This window comes from Strix uralensis, chromosome 6, assembly GCF_047716275.1.
Source record: "Strix uralensis isolate ZFMK-TIS-50842 chromosome 6, bStrUra1, whole genome shotgun sequence".
In the NCBI taxonomy this organism is placed as follows: domain Eukaryota; kingdom Metazoa; phylum Chordata; class Aves; order Strigiformes; family Strigidae; genus Strix; species Strix uralensis.
In genome coordinates, this window is record NC_133977.1 from 16,649,897 (window position 1) to 16,664,928 (window position 15,032).

At 52.9% G+C, this 15,032-nt stretch overlaps 1 protein-coding gene across 6 annotated transcripts in view; it reads right to left on the minus strand.

The window, feature by feature from the left end:
- Nucleotides 1-14,561, minus strand: part of NRP2 (neuropilin 2) — a 90,076-nt gene extending 75,515 nt beyond the window's left edge. For all 6 annotated transcript variants that reach the window (XM_074872988.1, XM_074872986.1, XM_074872987.1 and 3 more), the window contains exons 1-2: nucleotides 14,191-14,561; nucleotides 2,176-2,353 (exon numbers count right to left, since the gene is read on the minus strand). In XM_074872988.1, the coding sequence (XP_074729089.1) occupies nucleotides 2,176-2,353; nucleotides 14,191-14,263 (251 nt within the window). In that variant the 5' untranslated portion in view covers nucleotides 14,264-14,561. The remainder of the gene's footprint in view (nucleotides 1-2,175; nucleotides 2,354-14,190) is intronic.
- Between the last annotated feature and the right edge of the window lie 471 nt (nucleotides 14,562-15,032).

Below are 15,032 nucleotides of genomic sequence, written 5' to 3' on the forward strand. Positions count from 1 at the left end.
TCTCCTTCTGTTAGGTCACAAAGAAAGTTAAAAATCTCCCTTCAATCAATTTCTTTCAGGCAGTGTTTATTGTGCACTGTTTTCATTTGTTTTGTTATGCTTCCTATCAAACACTGTTCATGAAGTTCTTTAAATCCACTCCTTTGCAGTGCTGGCTCTGGGGAGCAGGCACCCAAAGTCAGCTTGGCTGCCAGCTCACACCTGTAGCCAGCAGAAGCCCAAGTGCCCTGTCTATGAACCCTGTTTCACTTGCACACAGGTAGCAGCTGAGCGGATAGAGGTGCAGGCAAACTCCACTTTCAGGAGAGGTTCGATGTTAGGTTACTTGGTTTCTAGAGAGCAATGTTGCTGCAGGAGCTGAACTGAATCAGAGACCCTGAGAAACCCTCCACCATTCATGTCCCATACAGGGGACCAAAACCCTCCAACTCAAACCTTTCTGCTTTAACTACAGGCTCCCTCATGTACATATACTCAGAAAGTGAAAGGGCAAGATCATGTAGCAGCCACTCAGATCTGCTATGGTAAAGTAGAAAGCAGCAAAGAGACAACATCTCCAGCACTCATGCAGCTCCTCCAGCACACACCACCTACAGCTTGGGACCAGACAGACCTTGCTCGCTCACAGGCAGCAAAACATGGCAAAAGTTGTCCAAGGTGCTCAGAGCTAAAACTGACAGCTTCCTACACATGGGGGTTTCTGCTTCCCTGACCAACCGGGCTTTGCTTGCCTGAGACCTTTGAGAGGCAGAAGCTGGAGTCTCTCCTGCCCAGTCCAACCCCTGCCCTGCACACAACACTGCCCTGCGTACATATCGCATACTCTGCAGACTGCAAATATAGGCCTACAAAGCTTTTATTACTGTGAATTTGGGGCAACTGCATTAGCTATGAGAAGGCTATACAGTTCAGCCTGCGCAAGCAATAATAAAATCTGATAGCAACCATCATTCTCACATGCACTGTCAAGGCCTTGTTGTGTTCATCTATGCCCACATTAAGCCTTTCTCTATCTTCTCCCCTCTCTAAACACAAGCCTGATCCTGCAAAGTGCTAAATGCCTTGCACAAACCGTGACTTCAGGGAGAGTTCATGGTGCTCGAAGCCTTATTAGCCCAGGCTTTATCTGTAGGGGGTGATGGGATCCCCAGTGACATCAATCAGCACACTTTCATTAGAGTTAGAGGAGCTACACTGATTTATGGTAGCTGAGAATCCAGCTCTACACTTCATAACCTTCAGTACATCATCAAACCCATGCTGAATTCTTTGTTCTCCACAGGACTGATTCTACAGCCCCATAAATGTTTCCCCTGTCCCTCTGTCCTTTTTGCAAACAGAGTTCCCCTCTCCATATATAACCCTCTTTTAATCAACAGGACCAGCGTGTCTGGCAAGACTGCTGTGTCAGGCCCATTTTAGGAGACCCCAAGCTCCTTCACAGCTCAGGCACCCCTGTAGCTGGCTGTGAATTCCAGATTAAACACACAGGTTTATACGTCTGCTGAGACCATGTTATTAAGTCAGCCTTTTATGGTGCCCTTTGATGCCATTGATTATTCTTTACTAGTTGTTAATTGTTTTTCCCGGACATCTAGTTTCTGAGTCCCTTCTTAAAAGAAAAAAGAAAAAAAACGAACAAAATCAAACCCCCAGTTTACCAAACAAAGCAGAAAAAGCACTGTGGAAAGTCAGATCCAGCCCAAACATCTCAGACTGCCAAGGCCCCAGCCTCACATGGCCCAAGCCTTGGTCTCCAGCCCTAGGGCTCTCTATGCCATACCTCTGCCTAGTTACATGCCAGGAAATTGCTCTGCTCTCCCAGCATGGATTAAAAGGACAGTGAGGCAACTTCGACACTGAGAAAAACAAGCTGCCTTTTAAACAAAGTCAAATTCAGGTTGAAAACCAGTTAGCTCTTGCTTTCAGGTGATACCAGGCTGAGTTAAGAACCATCAGTTCAATGCAGAGTAGTCTCATTCTATGTGTCCAAAGCAGCATCTTATAACCACCCAATTGGTAGAAGCACACTTGCCCCTGAAAGGCAATGAGATGAAGTGCTATGGGGGCTCTGGATGATGCTTGTTCTCATGCACAAGGAAGCATGAGGCCCATACAGCTAGGCAAAAGTGGGAAGAGGAAGTATGTACTAGAGAGAAAGAGGAAGGCTCTTACTTGCAGTCATGCTTTTCGATTTCAAAGTGAGGGTTGAAGTTGAGGATAATCTTCTGGTTGGATTCAGGGGCATAGATGACCCACTCGCAGTTCTGGTGGGAGGGGTAGTCATTGGGGTACCCCGGGGAGGTGATGTACCCAGCGTCCTTGGAGTTCAGGCGGCCCCCGCACGGCTGAGCTGCAGAGACACAGAAAGGAACAAGGCATTGAAACGGGCTCTGGGCATCGGCTGCACACAGCCGGTCCCTCTGGGCCACTGCTAGGGGTGGTCTGATAAAGGCCATTCTCCAGGCTGTTGTCATCCGTTTGGTACTCTAATATTTCATATTAATCTCTGGGCAAGGGCAATTATTCTACACAACAAACCTACTCCTCTTCCCCTCCAACTCTTGCCACACTTACATACCACATTTCACACAGACCAGAAAAGAGAAATAAATGTTCTTGCCAAGGCAATTATAGAGTCATAAAGTAAGAGACAGATTGATATCAGATCATCTGGAGCTGCCTCATTTTATCCCTTCTTTTGCCTCCTTTGCAAGCTGCTCTGTGGCAGTCTCCCACAGCTGCCTCGGGAGACACCAAGATTTGGATGATACAAATTTGATACAGCCGCAGGAGCGCAGAAAGCTTTGCTGTTCCCAAGGAAGGAAACTGAGGCATGGCAAGGCTGATGGCAAGCCCAGGCCTATCCGCATGGCCAGCAGCAGAGCTGAGGACAGCATCTGCCCCTCCTGGCCCTGGCCTGTAGCCCCATGATGGCCCTTCTCCACTTGCTGTGCTCTCCCTCCCCAACCCTGCTTGCCCCCATGACCCCATCTCGGCAGATTGGCCTCCCACCTCCCAGAACCTTTCAAGCTAACCCAGCCATTGGAATTGCAGATGCGGATAATCAGCAGTGGCGGTTTTGTGGGGCTAGCCTGCAAATGACTGGCAACGGCTGCATGGTGAGTGGAGGAAGCACTCTCAGCTTTGGGTTAGAACAGGCCCTAGAGGGTGATTTCATCTTCAAAAAACACATTTAATCTCATGAACACTGCAAATCAAATTTATTATTGCATTACTTGCTGGGAGGAAAATCTGCATCACAGGGTCAATTGATAAGGCACTACAAATCCCAACAAAGTCCCTTTCTCCACAGGGCCCCTACCACATGCCTCTCACAGCCCCCCCACCCCACCACCACCCTGCCCCAGCGCCACGACCCCACAGGCTGCCCCAGCTGCCCCCAGAAGACAGCATTGCCTCTTCACACCCAGCAAAACAGACAAAAACCAGCAAAATGGGCAATACCCAGCAAAACCACAAGCCCCTCCACAGGGCAGGCTGGCAGGCTTACAGGGTGACCCCAATCTCCTGTTGCAGAAAGGCTTTCCCCTCCCTGACAATAAGCAATGGGGTACCACATGGGACGTAAACCTCTGTGGGTTGTCCCCACTGCAAGGCTGTCCCCACAGTCTCCCACAGCCCTGGAGGGCCACAGGATGGTGTGGGTGGGCTTTCCCAGGGCCCACATGTGCACACCTTGTGATGGGGCCTGAGGCACATCTCATGCCCATGGGGGAGCTGAGGCACAGGAGCATGACTCTTGGTGTAGGAGAGTAACCAGACATCCCACACCCCATCAGCTCTGTGGGCCGAGAGATATGAGGGCTGTTCCTGTCCCTCCCACAGCAGCACTCACTGCAAAACCTGGGACCACCCGGGAGAAGCAAAGCAGCGCAGACTCCTGTGGCCTCAACCCTACACTGCAGGTCTCGCTCTGTCCCTCTGCCATGGGGCCTGCCAGGCCTCAGAAGTGTCCCCTGACAAGCTGCCACAAGTCTGCCCACTCTCGGTGGGGACATCCCAGCCTGCCTTCAAACTGCCCTCTTGCTGGAACCAATGCAAGCAGCAGGACTGAGGCAGGACCCCTCAGCAGTAATGCTTCCTGGAAAGAAGCACTTTGAATAAACAACCTGCTGCCTGCACACTGCCTGCACGCTGCCTGAGTGGGAACAAGGGCAACAGGAGGGCCCTTCGTGGGGGAGCGTGGCTTCTTTCACCATTAAAAAGCACTGTCTCGGTTTCCCCCATGTTTTTCATGCCCTCTAACACATTCATTCTTCAAAATAACTTTCTTCTCACACACCCAAAGGCAGCTCTGCAGCCTTGCCTTTTTTCTTAAAATAATCCTGTAAGTATCCTGAAAAATACAAGGGGAAAAATCGCAACACTGCCACGGAAGAGCTGAGAATACCAAAAAACATCTGGTTTCGTTCCACAGAAGAGCTTGCTCAACACACAAACATTTACAAACCTACGTTCTTGCACAAATCTCTTCTCTCAGCAAGACATATTTGCCCACACACGTGTCTATGTGGGTTTGGGGGGAGAGAAAGAGAAAGAGACATTCACGTGGAAGGAAGAAATTCATGGACTTGTTGACATCAATGTACAAATAGACGTGTAATTCACACTTCACTCATGTACGCACTTTCACACCTTCTCATAAAAATCCACACCTCGTTTGCACACATGTCCACCCCCTCCAGCAAAGAGAAATATTCAAGCTGCAGATTATTTTTCTTGGAAAGGGCAAAGTCTCGAAGCAATGAAAATACAGTCAATCCTTCCACACCTCATCATCCCGTCCCCGTCTCTCCAGCTTTCACACACATGCTACCCGCTAGGCTGATACCACCAACATCACCCACCACTCAGAAGTTGCTAGCCCCTTACTCACGCTGGATACTATGAATACTCTGTGAGCCATTGCAACTCGACCAGTTGGAGGGGAACCGCAACGTGAACAGGGGTGTCAGGCTCCAGCTTGCACCAGCTCTTCTCTGACAAATGAGCTCAGGAGCAGAAACCCAGGTTTACCCTGATCTTAAAACTTCTCCCTTGCCCTGCGAGGCCGTTGAAGGTCAGCAGGACCAAGCTAAGGAAATCCCTGGGCTTGATTCTAATTTCAGGTCAGCTTGGTGCCCAAGTTAAACTTCTGGTGCCAGTGGGGACAGCCAGAGTGAGGGGCTGGAGCCCAGCTCTCTGCGACTGTGGTCTCTGCAGTAAAATGGGGCAAGCAGGCGAAACCACTGAGTGGAGAGGAGCACCAGGAAAATTTCACCATCTTTCTGCAGCAGGGAAAGCTTTCCATCTGCAGGAAAGCTTACCCATGTGTCTCAGAGGAACAGATTTTGCCCTTCTCATTCATGCCTCCCCAAGAAGACCCAGAGAAATGAAGGGGGCTACTTCAGTACAGTGCTGCCTTGTCCACGCACAGCACCAGGCCACGTGGTGGGCAATAGGAAAACCAGGGCTTCTTAGAGTTATCTGAAGAGGCAAAATACCATCTTTGTAATTGTTCTGTTGGGCTTTTTCTCTTTTGATTCACTGGTATCTAGAAGATAAACACCTGCAACGACAACAAAAAAATCTATCACTGTGCCCACTGACAGGCAGACATGCCAGCCTCTGGCTTTCTGTATAAAATCAAGTCTGTTTTGTACACAGTAGAGGGTCAAGCTTCTACATAAATGTGTCCTTCCAAACTGATGCATTGAATCCACGCAAAAATAAAAAAAATAGAAAAAAGGTGAGTAGCATGGCTATTGCCCAGGCTGTATGCTTTGAAAGCAAGACGTACTCCACAGCTAATGGGCTCTGGCAGCTTTTGCCACCCCTGAATTCACTTAATACAATTAAATTTAAATTTGGAAGTATAAGCCAAGTCTGCCAGGTGCATGGGACATCCCATTGCTCAGTAAGTGAAATGCAGGCATTGAAAGCAAACTGTTGGGGCACCTGCCCACATGGTGGAAGGGCCATGGTGCGTGGTGCTGATGGTGAGGCCATGGGAGAGCAGCCGGGCTGCTCAGTGGAGGCTATGGAGGTCAGCAGTCCCCGGCAGTGTCGGAGCAGGCTGTGTTCAGGATGGAAAATCCCTAGATCCCCTTCTTCATTAAGGCCCACCACATGACTTACATTATCGCAGCAACCCTCTCCTTGCAAGACCACTCCAACAGCAGAACTACACTAGAGGACAACCACCAAGCCATAGGGATGGGAAAGGAAGACCCGGAGAAGCTCACAAGGGCAGACTCCTGCAAACACTGCAACATACAGCGGGCAACTCCAAAGTTTCCCATGGAGACAGGTATCAGCAGCTAAGCTCCTCACCCTTTGTGAGGGGCAGACCGCTCTTTCCCTGCCCTGACCTGCTGGAGACATCCAGGCTGGTGAAGTTTCCCCCTGCCTCCCCCAGGCTGCAACAAGCAATCATCACTCAGGGGACCCAAAAATAACAGTCAGGCCTCAGGAACCTCCACCCACACTTGGGGTTTTTCAACTCTGCAGCCCATCAGTGCACACTGAAACCTTAGGCCGGGAGCAGAGTGTTCTCCTACTTGAATTTCCTGCCCATTAAACCCCTCTGGATTTCCCTCACCCCAGGAGAGCAGAGCTCACTGTTATTGTTGGACCTTCAACACAGAAACTAAAGCCAACTCTGCCTGTAACAAAAATAATCATCACCAGAGAGGCCCGTTTCACAACAAACACACATACTACAGCCTCTCGGAGCTTGTAGCGTCCAGCAGAAAACTATCACGTGTTTTGATCTACTGGGTTCAGTTTACTTTGGGGATGTAATTCAGGGCTGTGCACAACATTTAAGGTGTTGTTGTTGCCTTAGAAGCAAGCAGCATCATCTCTGTCTGTGCTGGTCAGAAAGAGCAGCCTTCAAGGGCAGCAAAGGAGCAAGGGAGAGAGATCCCAGGAGTTCCACAGCAGAGGGATACACTGCCTAGCCTCGTCACTTATTTCTCACAGCCTCACAGCCCAGCTTCACACTTTCATCCAACCACTGCAGAAGATTTCTACATCCCGAGATTCAGCTCGGCGTAGAGGAGATTCGCCCTGCCCATCCTCTGACAGCACAGCAAAATACGGGTCCTCGCACACACAACCTACTGCTCTCAGAGCTGCTGAACTTGGCATAAGCCCTTGTGCAGCAAACCCTGTGTTTCAGTCCTGTTAGAGTCAAACAGCTCTTCAAGAAGCAAAGTTTTTCAAGGTCCATGTGTGTACAAGCACTTTGCCAAACCCTGGTACGGAGGGGACAAACAGATCTGTTCTGCTGAGGATTCGTTACCATTAATGTTCATCCTACCTCATTCCCCGGGCTCTGGCACTGAGGGAGAGTCTGGCATGACTAACTTAGCAGGGGCTCTCACCCCAAACCGTACGGCACAACTTTCTCATCAGGCAGGAACACAAATGCAAACTCTTCGATTTAAATGATACAGCTTAGCCATTGGCCGAGGAGAGAGACATAGTGCGGAGGAAGCTAATAAGATTAGGTACTTTATCCCCAGTAGCATAGATCATTTTAGCAGAAATGTGTTTGCTTTGGATTGTGAGATAAAGCTTCAAAGGCTTCCTGAACAAATTAATGGACAAACACACCCAAACAACACAAAGCACTTACACGCACATTTTATCCCAGAGCAGCACCCACATCCACGTCTTGGGATTTCACACAACCAGGGACAGTCCCCTGAACATTTCATTGAGTGCCTTTACCAGTTTAACTAAAATTTCAATTAGAAGTAGAGTCACAGCAAAGCAGAACTTAAAGACTACTTTTGTGATCTGAACTAGGATATTGTTTGATTCAAAGTGTCTCAAGCCTGTCACGAGACAGGCTCATAAAAACACTGTCTGGGCTCAGGCAAGAAAGGAACGCGCCAATCCATCAGTTGAGGAATGCAGCCGTTTGACCACTTCCTAAGGCAACTGGGGAGGGATGCAATATATTCACTTTATAGCGCTGGACAGCAGTGAGAGGGGAACGCCGGAAAGCTCAGCAAATGGAACATTTTAGCTGTGAGCCTTTGCAAAAACAGATCATTTAAAATTATTTTTAAATAAGAAGGGAGTGTTGGAGGGAGGAAGAGGGTGACGGAGATTTGGAGATTTCTGATACCTGCACTTTCTTTCCCATGTTAATCCACAGAAGAATTAAGTGGAAGCCTGAAATAGAGACCTACTCAAACTTCACTGTGGAAAATGAGAGGGCCAAATCCTTCATGCAAATCCAGCTAATTTGCTTTGAAATCACTGGAGTTCAGCTGATTTCCACCCTTGTGGTTCTGGATAGCTGCCTTCCAGGGGCTGGCATCACTTTGAGTCAGTGGCAACCTTGACCTTTAAATGTTGCCACTTTGTAGTTTTGGTGGATGTCCCACCTCACCCCAAACCCCAAACTGTCTTTGATGAGTTTTTATGTCCTGGTTTTACATGGTGCCACCTCCGCTTTGTTATTTGTCATATCACAGGCAAATGCAATTCCAACTGGGCAACCAGCTTACCAGCGTTAGCCTTTATATAGATACATGTGCACACAATTCTTCCAGCTTGCCTGCAAATGTAATCGGTGGGTCTGAAATTACAAGTCATGGCTACTCTGGTAATCATTCGAGAGAGTGGGTGAGGGGGTGCATGCACGTGCACGGGAGGGTGATAATTGCATATTGAACTTGCAGGAATCATGCCTGTTTATCCTGCCTCTGTGTTAGGCTCCCAAGGGTTTGAAGTCTCATGGAAACACACTGCCATCTCCCAGGAATAGGTGGCAGCTTCAGGAGACCTTCAGGCTGCAGAATGGGCAGTTTCTGAGGAAATCTCCCTGGTACCACAGGCAGGGAAATGGAGAGTCAGGGAAGATTGAAGGCTCAGAGCAGAGGCAGAAATAAAGCGGAGGCTTCCTGCATGGCAGCTTGCCACCCTACCTATAGGCTACACTAAGAAATAATATGAGGATGAAACAATTTGCTGAGCCACCCCCGTGAATGTTATCAGTAACAGGGCGGTTTGAGGGCCATGGACGAAAAGCAAGAGACACTGCTAATTCCACACATTGAAGAAAGAGAAGATTCACCTAGGATTCCTCTCTAAAGAGCTTCAGGCTTGATGAAAGGTGTTCAATGCCTCTGAAATACTAATTAGTATTGTTACGACAATTCCAGGAAGACAAAAAAGCCTATCTGGTCCTTCATCTCCCCCCTGCACCCTCCCAGCTTCCTCACACCTTCTGAGCCCATCTGTCAGGGTCCATTCTGAAACTGAATCCCGTCTTTCCCCACCGGGCAATGGCAGTTTATTCCTGCCTCTTTCCAAAGCGACTGGCAGAGCCTCTCCAAATCGCACTCAGCCCTCCCTCCCAGGGGCCCTGTTGGAGCTGCGGAGCAAAACCCAGCGCCCTGGCAGCAGGCAGACCCATGGATGGGACAGGACGGGAAGCAGCACCTCCCGAGCCACCTGGGCAGAAGCCCTGCTGCAGCTTCCTCCTTGCACACAGCCGAGGAGTAGCAGCTTCAGCCTTTACGACGGCTTGCTCAAAGCCAGCTACTGCTGAGCCTCACTACTAGCGCCGAAGTTATTACACATTCTGGCGAGTGTCTTAAACACATTGTTTCCTGCTGAGCACATATTCAGTGGTTGAACAGACAGAGAGGAAAGCAGGAGCAAGCCGAGGGGCTTTGGGTGTGCAAGGGAAAGATGCAGGATTGTGTGTGTGTCAGGCAGCAAGGTGGGGGGGACCAGAGGGGTTCTGTGCATAAGAGACAAGGTAGAGATTTGTGTGCTTGTGAAGAGAGAGGAGGAACCAGGGAGATAGTAAGAGTGTGTATATGTGTCTACATGCACAAGGGATTGGGGTTTTCCTCCCTCTTCTCCCCACAGGCATCCCCTAAAATCCAGGGTCCAAAGAAGCCTTTCAACAAAACGTAAGCAGAATGAGAGTGTCCTTTTGGCTTCACCATCTTCTTAGGAGGGATGTACAGAAAGGCAGGCATTCAAGCCCCACACAGACAGCACTTCACAGCTAGGGGTGACCCACCAGAAACAGCTGGGGCAGATGTCTTGCTTTTGTCTCAAATGCAGAGGGAGAAATTAGGGCAGGTTTCAAAGACCCGCAGCCCAGCACTTCATCTCTAGATCCCATTTTCTTTGATTCATCAAGTATGAAGAGAGGGGGAGAAGCATTCAGACAGAAAGTCTCTGCAGCCATCCATCCCTACAAGTAATACATCGGGCTATTCTGCATGCCAACTCACTGCTTGTACCCCTTTCCCAAATGTGTTGGGAAGAGGTTGCCTCACCAAGGCTGCCGCTGGGGCCCCAGCCCCGAAGTGTTACCCTAGCTGTCCCCGCCTTGTGATCCATGGGCACTGCTTGCACATAGAAAGGGTTACAGATCTGAGTTGTGATTTCGAGTGTTTGGCCCTGTGCCTGACGACCTCGTGCTGACAAACCTCTCCTCCGTGTCTGCGCTTGTGTCTTTTCACTGCACAGGCATCAAGCCTGGCTCAGGATCTGGCCTTCTGAGATTGCGATTTGGCTCAGGCAGGGAGAAGGCTGACCCTTTGATTCTCAGTATGATTAAAACCATGCTACTGTAGCGCTAAGCCGTGTGCAACACTGCTAGCAACAGCCCTGATTTATGTTGTTGCTAGTATTGCGGTTTCCACCAGGGTGTAGACAGGGATTTCGAAAATAGCCCAGCTACCTCTTTGTCTGTGTGTGTATTATAATTAGAAATGTGTCAAAGGGCTGTTAGAGAGTGAGGGTAGAGATGGAAACGTTCACACCCCGCTTCTGCCCGCAGCTCCGTGCCGACACCGTCAGCCCCAGCTTGGGTGTGCGCAGGCACATCAGCTCTCCACACTTCCCGAATTAGACGACTGTATTCCCGAGACCCCATGAGGACGCGGTGGCGGTGACTTCACCGCACAATGGAGAGCAAGTTTAGCGGCTTCCAGTTTGCTCTCAGGCTGCTGCGATCTGCCCCCACCATCGTGGCTAAATGCCGACTTTTTCTATTTCGATTTCAGATAGGATCACGGGTCTCAGATATAGACAATTTATTTTCCTAGCACAGCTGGTCTGTCAGAGGTCATATAATTTGGCAGCAATCCCAGTGCTTAAAAATTAATTTTTCCTTATTAATACAACTGGGGGTCCCACAGGATAGGATCCCAGCCTTATCTGAACCTGACAGCTTCCTAAACCCCATGAAGGATGCTTTCTCCTCTCAGGCTATCTGAGATACAAGGCCACCATGTCCTGGAGCCCAGCGGCACTGGAGGTTTCTGCTAGGATGTCAACACACCCGCCTGCGTGGAGCGGCACGCTGCTGGGACAGGGAGCGCTGCCTTCTCCGGCTCAGCAAAGTGGGTTGCTTTCTCATTTTAACCTTCTAAGCCACGCACGAGGTACCAAACTCAGAGTAAATACTGGGAAGAGGGCTGGGAGGGGAGAAGGAGCAGGGCAGGGAGATGGGAAGCGCCTCCACAGAGCCCCCTGGGACCAGTATCCCTGCCTGTCACTCCAGACACCACACACCATGATTTTTCTGCGGCAGGAAAGTTAGGAAAACAAAATGCAGCATCCTAACCTGGGTCAGAGCCCCCCACTGAGCTTGTATCAGTCGTTTTCAGTGATGCTCCTGACAACTGTCTGATTCCTAGGCTAAAAAAGCTTTTGTTCCCAGTAAGAGCCGAGTTAACAGCACCACCGGCAAAAAGCATTACAGTCAAGGCTTGCAGGGGGCCGGGGGGGGGGGGGGGGGGGTGGTGTGGTGTGTGTGTGTGTGCAGCCGTGTGCCTGCTTGGCAGCAATTTGTTTCAGTCCCCCTCCCCACCTTGCTACATCTCCCAAGTCATGACTAAAAATACTAGCTTTTAAGGAAACTATTTGGAAGGCTTCAAGAGTGAGCTTTGCTCTGAGCTGCATAAACATCATCTGAACAGCTCAGTACTTGGGTCACTCAAATCTGTTACTTTCTTACTCGATTGCTTTTTACGGGAAGATGAAAAACACACAGCCGTCCAGCCTTCAGATTTATCTTCCAGGGTCTCCCACCCACTCCCCTCCACGGTTATCTCAGGGTTTGCTTGGCTACATACAAATTGGCAGCTGCACTGTTTATCTCTTACTGTAGAAATATTGCACGAGGGTTTTTTTCCATGTGGATTATCATATTATTGTCTATTAAAAACATCTCCCCTCTCTACTAACCTCCCTTAGGGAATCTTAAGAGGGACTTTCATAATGGGGTAAGGCTTTCAGATACACCAGACTGAAACATAAATCCATCTACCTCTGGCGTGTTTTTCTTACTAGGCTGGCTAATTTACTGGAGCTGAGCATAGCCTGATCGAGGTTCACGTCCTGTTACCCCATACCTTTGCTCACTGGGCTAGCAATAAAGTCATTTGACCGGGTTTGCAGCACCACAACAACGTCTCAACAAACAGCCGCTGGTGTCAGCCGCAGGGAAACAACTTCCTTGCTGGCTCCATCCCCATGTGATGCTCTGCTTAGCCGGGAAAACCCCGCGTTCAAATAAACATTTCTTGCAGTGACTGGATGGCCTCAGAAACACGGTTGGCTCACAAACCCCTTCCCAGCTAGAAGTCCTGATCCCGAGCCCACTCAAGGATAGAAGGGGGTACACACACGGACACAGGCTCAGCAGCCGCAGGGATCGCAGCCAGGCTGGCCAGGGCATCCTCAGGAGCGAGCCTCAGGTTAGAGCCCGATCTGCCTCCGCACAATACCCATCCAGGAGAGCAGACACTACCTCTGTCACAGGGACCATCTGAACAGACTGTTGCACTTAGCGGGGGCCTCCCAGGACTTTGCCCTTTCTCTTCACCCCATCGAGTGCCTATTCATTTGTTTTCCCATTTGAACAAAAGATGGGATTTTTTTTTTTTTTCTGTTACAACCATAAGGAAGGAGGTGATGCCACCCAGCAACCGAATGTACACGCAGCGTGTTTGCCGGGAACGCCTGTGCAAAAAAGAGGGACTTTGAGGCAGCCGAGTCTCCCCTTCCCCTTTTCCCGGGGAGCCGGCGGCCACGCCGCCCCGGGGCAGGGGAAGGGCAGGCACCGCCGCCGCACCCGCGCCTCGCCGTTTAACGCCGCCCGGCCCAGCCGCCGGCTCAGTACCCCGCGGGCCGCTCGAGGCACGTCCCGAGGCCCCGACTACCGGGAAGGGAAACCTCCAGCTCAGCAGCTGCTGGCTTGGCACCACCGTCCTGCCAGGCAGCTCCTGGGCTGCTGACCGCAGGAGGAGCCCCGGGAGAGCGGTGGACGGCTGGTGAGGCATATCTTTTTCCTCCGGTGGCTGCTCCAGGTGGGGACCCTGCTGCCCCCGTCAGCCAGACCCAAAGCCGATGGCCGGGGAGCACATGGCCCAGCCTCAGCCCGCCCTCGCCCCTCTCCTGTCCCCGAGCCAAAGCCAACGCAAGCACCGGGGCTTCATCCCAGCGCCTCCTGACAGCCCAGCCTAGCGCTTAAGAGAAAACCAGGAAAACACCCTCGCGGCCCAAAACCTGCCACGGAGCCGCCAGGTCCCGGGACGCCCCTGCGTTTGCAGAGCCCCGCACACACCGCGGGCGGGCTTTCCCGGGAGGCTGCCCGGTGGGTGCCTCCGACGGGCGGGGGCCACCACCGCCGTTGAGCCTCGCCTGCTCCCCGCGCCGCCCTGCACGGCTCCCGCCTGCCTGCTCCCTGCCAGATGATTTCATGTCGCACCTAAAGTTTCCTGAGGTTGCAACCGGGCACGGGGCCGCGGGCGTCCGGATGAGGGTGTCCGGGATGCGGCCGGTCCATACCGCTTCCCCTCCCTTCCCCGTCCTTCCCCCAAAAACCAGCACGCAACTTTCCAATGCCGCTCTGTCCCCTCGCCCCTTCACGCTGGGCGATGGGAGCTGCGCGGCTACACCCGCTGCGCGCCTTGCCGCGGGGGCTGCGCCATCCCCGCCCCGCACGACACTCCCCCACGAAACCCGTACTGCGAGGGCTGCGAGGCGCCGCCGATCTCTCGTTTACTACCCACGCGATGCCCGAGGCCGGGAAAAGCCTCTGTGCGTGCGCCCGGGCACCCCAAAGTTGGGCGGGAGGGGACGGCTCCCTCGCCCACGCGCGGCTGGGGGCATCCCCCGCCCCAGGAGGCGCCTTACCTGTCTCCGCCGTGCCTCCGGAGCCGGGCAAGCACAGCCCTAGAAATCCCCACGCGAGAAGAAACGTATCCATCCTTCGGAAGAAATTTAAAAAAAAAAAAAAACCAAAAACAAAACAAAAACCCCAGAACACCCGAGGCTGTGGGGCCGAGCTTCGCCTCCCTACCCCGGGCGCGCCGCGCCCCGCGTGGGCGCCCCACTCGTGAGCGGTTCCGGCAGGGCTCAGCGGGGGGCGGCGGCGGCGGCGGCCTCCCCCAGGCCGGGGCTGCGGGGCGGGCGGTGCCGGCGGAGCGCCTCTCCCCTAGGGCGGCCCGCGGGGCCGGCGCCTCGGCATCCCCCGGGGCGCGGCGGCGGTGCGGGCTGGGGCGCCGTCTGCGCCTCCTCTCCCTCCCCGCCGGCGCCTCGCAGCCTTTTCAGGCAGGGCGGCATGTGGCTGTCAGCGCCGCGCGCCGGCACCGCCCCCCGCGCCCCCCCCCCCCCCTCCCGCCCGCGCACCGCCCCCTCGGGGCGCCCGCGCCCGCGCGCCGCCCCGCGCCCGCGCACCGCCCCGCCCCGCCGGGCCGCGCACCGCCCCGCGCCACCCCGCCCCCCCCGCGGCCGGGCGCGGAGGACTCCCGCGGCGGCGCGAGCGGGGCGCAGCGCGGGGCGCGGGACGGTGCGCGGTGTCCTGCCGCGGGTGCGGCCGGGTCCTTCCCCGAGGACTCGCCGCGCGGGCGGGAGTCACACAGCACCAGCACCCCCCCCGGGTGCGATCGCTGCAGAACAGCGGGGCCATGCGAGGGGAGACACCCAGAAATTGTCGGATGGGGGAGCATCAGGACAAGGATTGTCCCTGCTCGCGG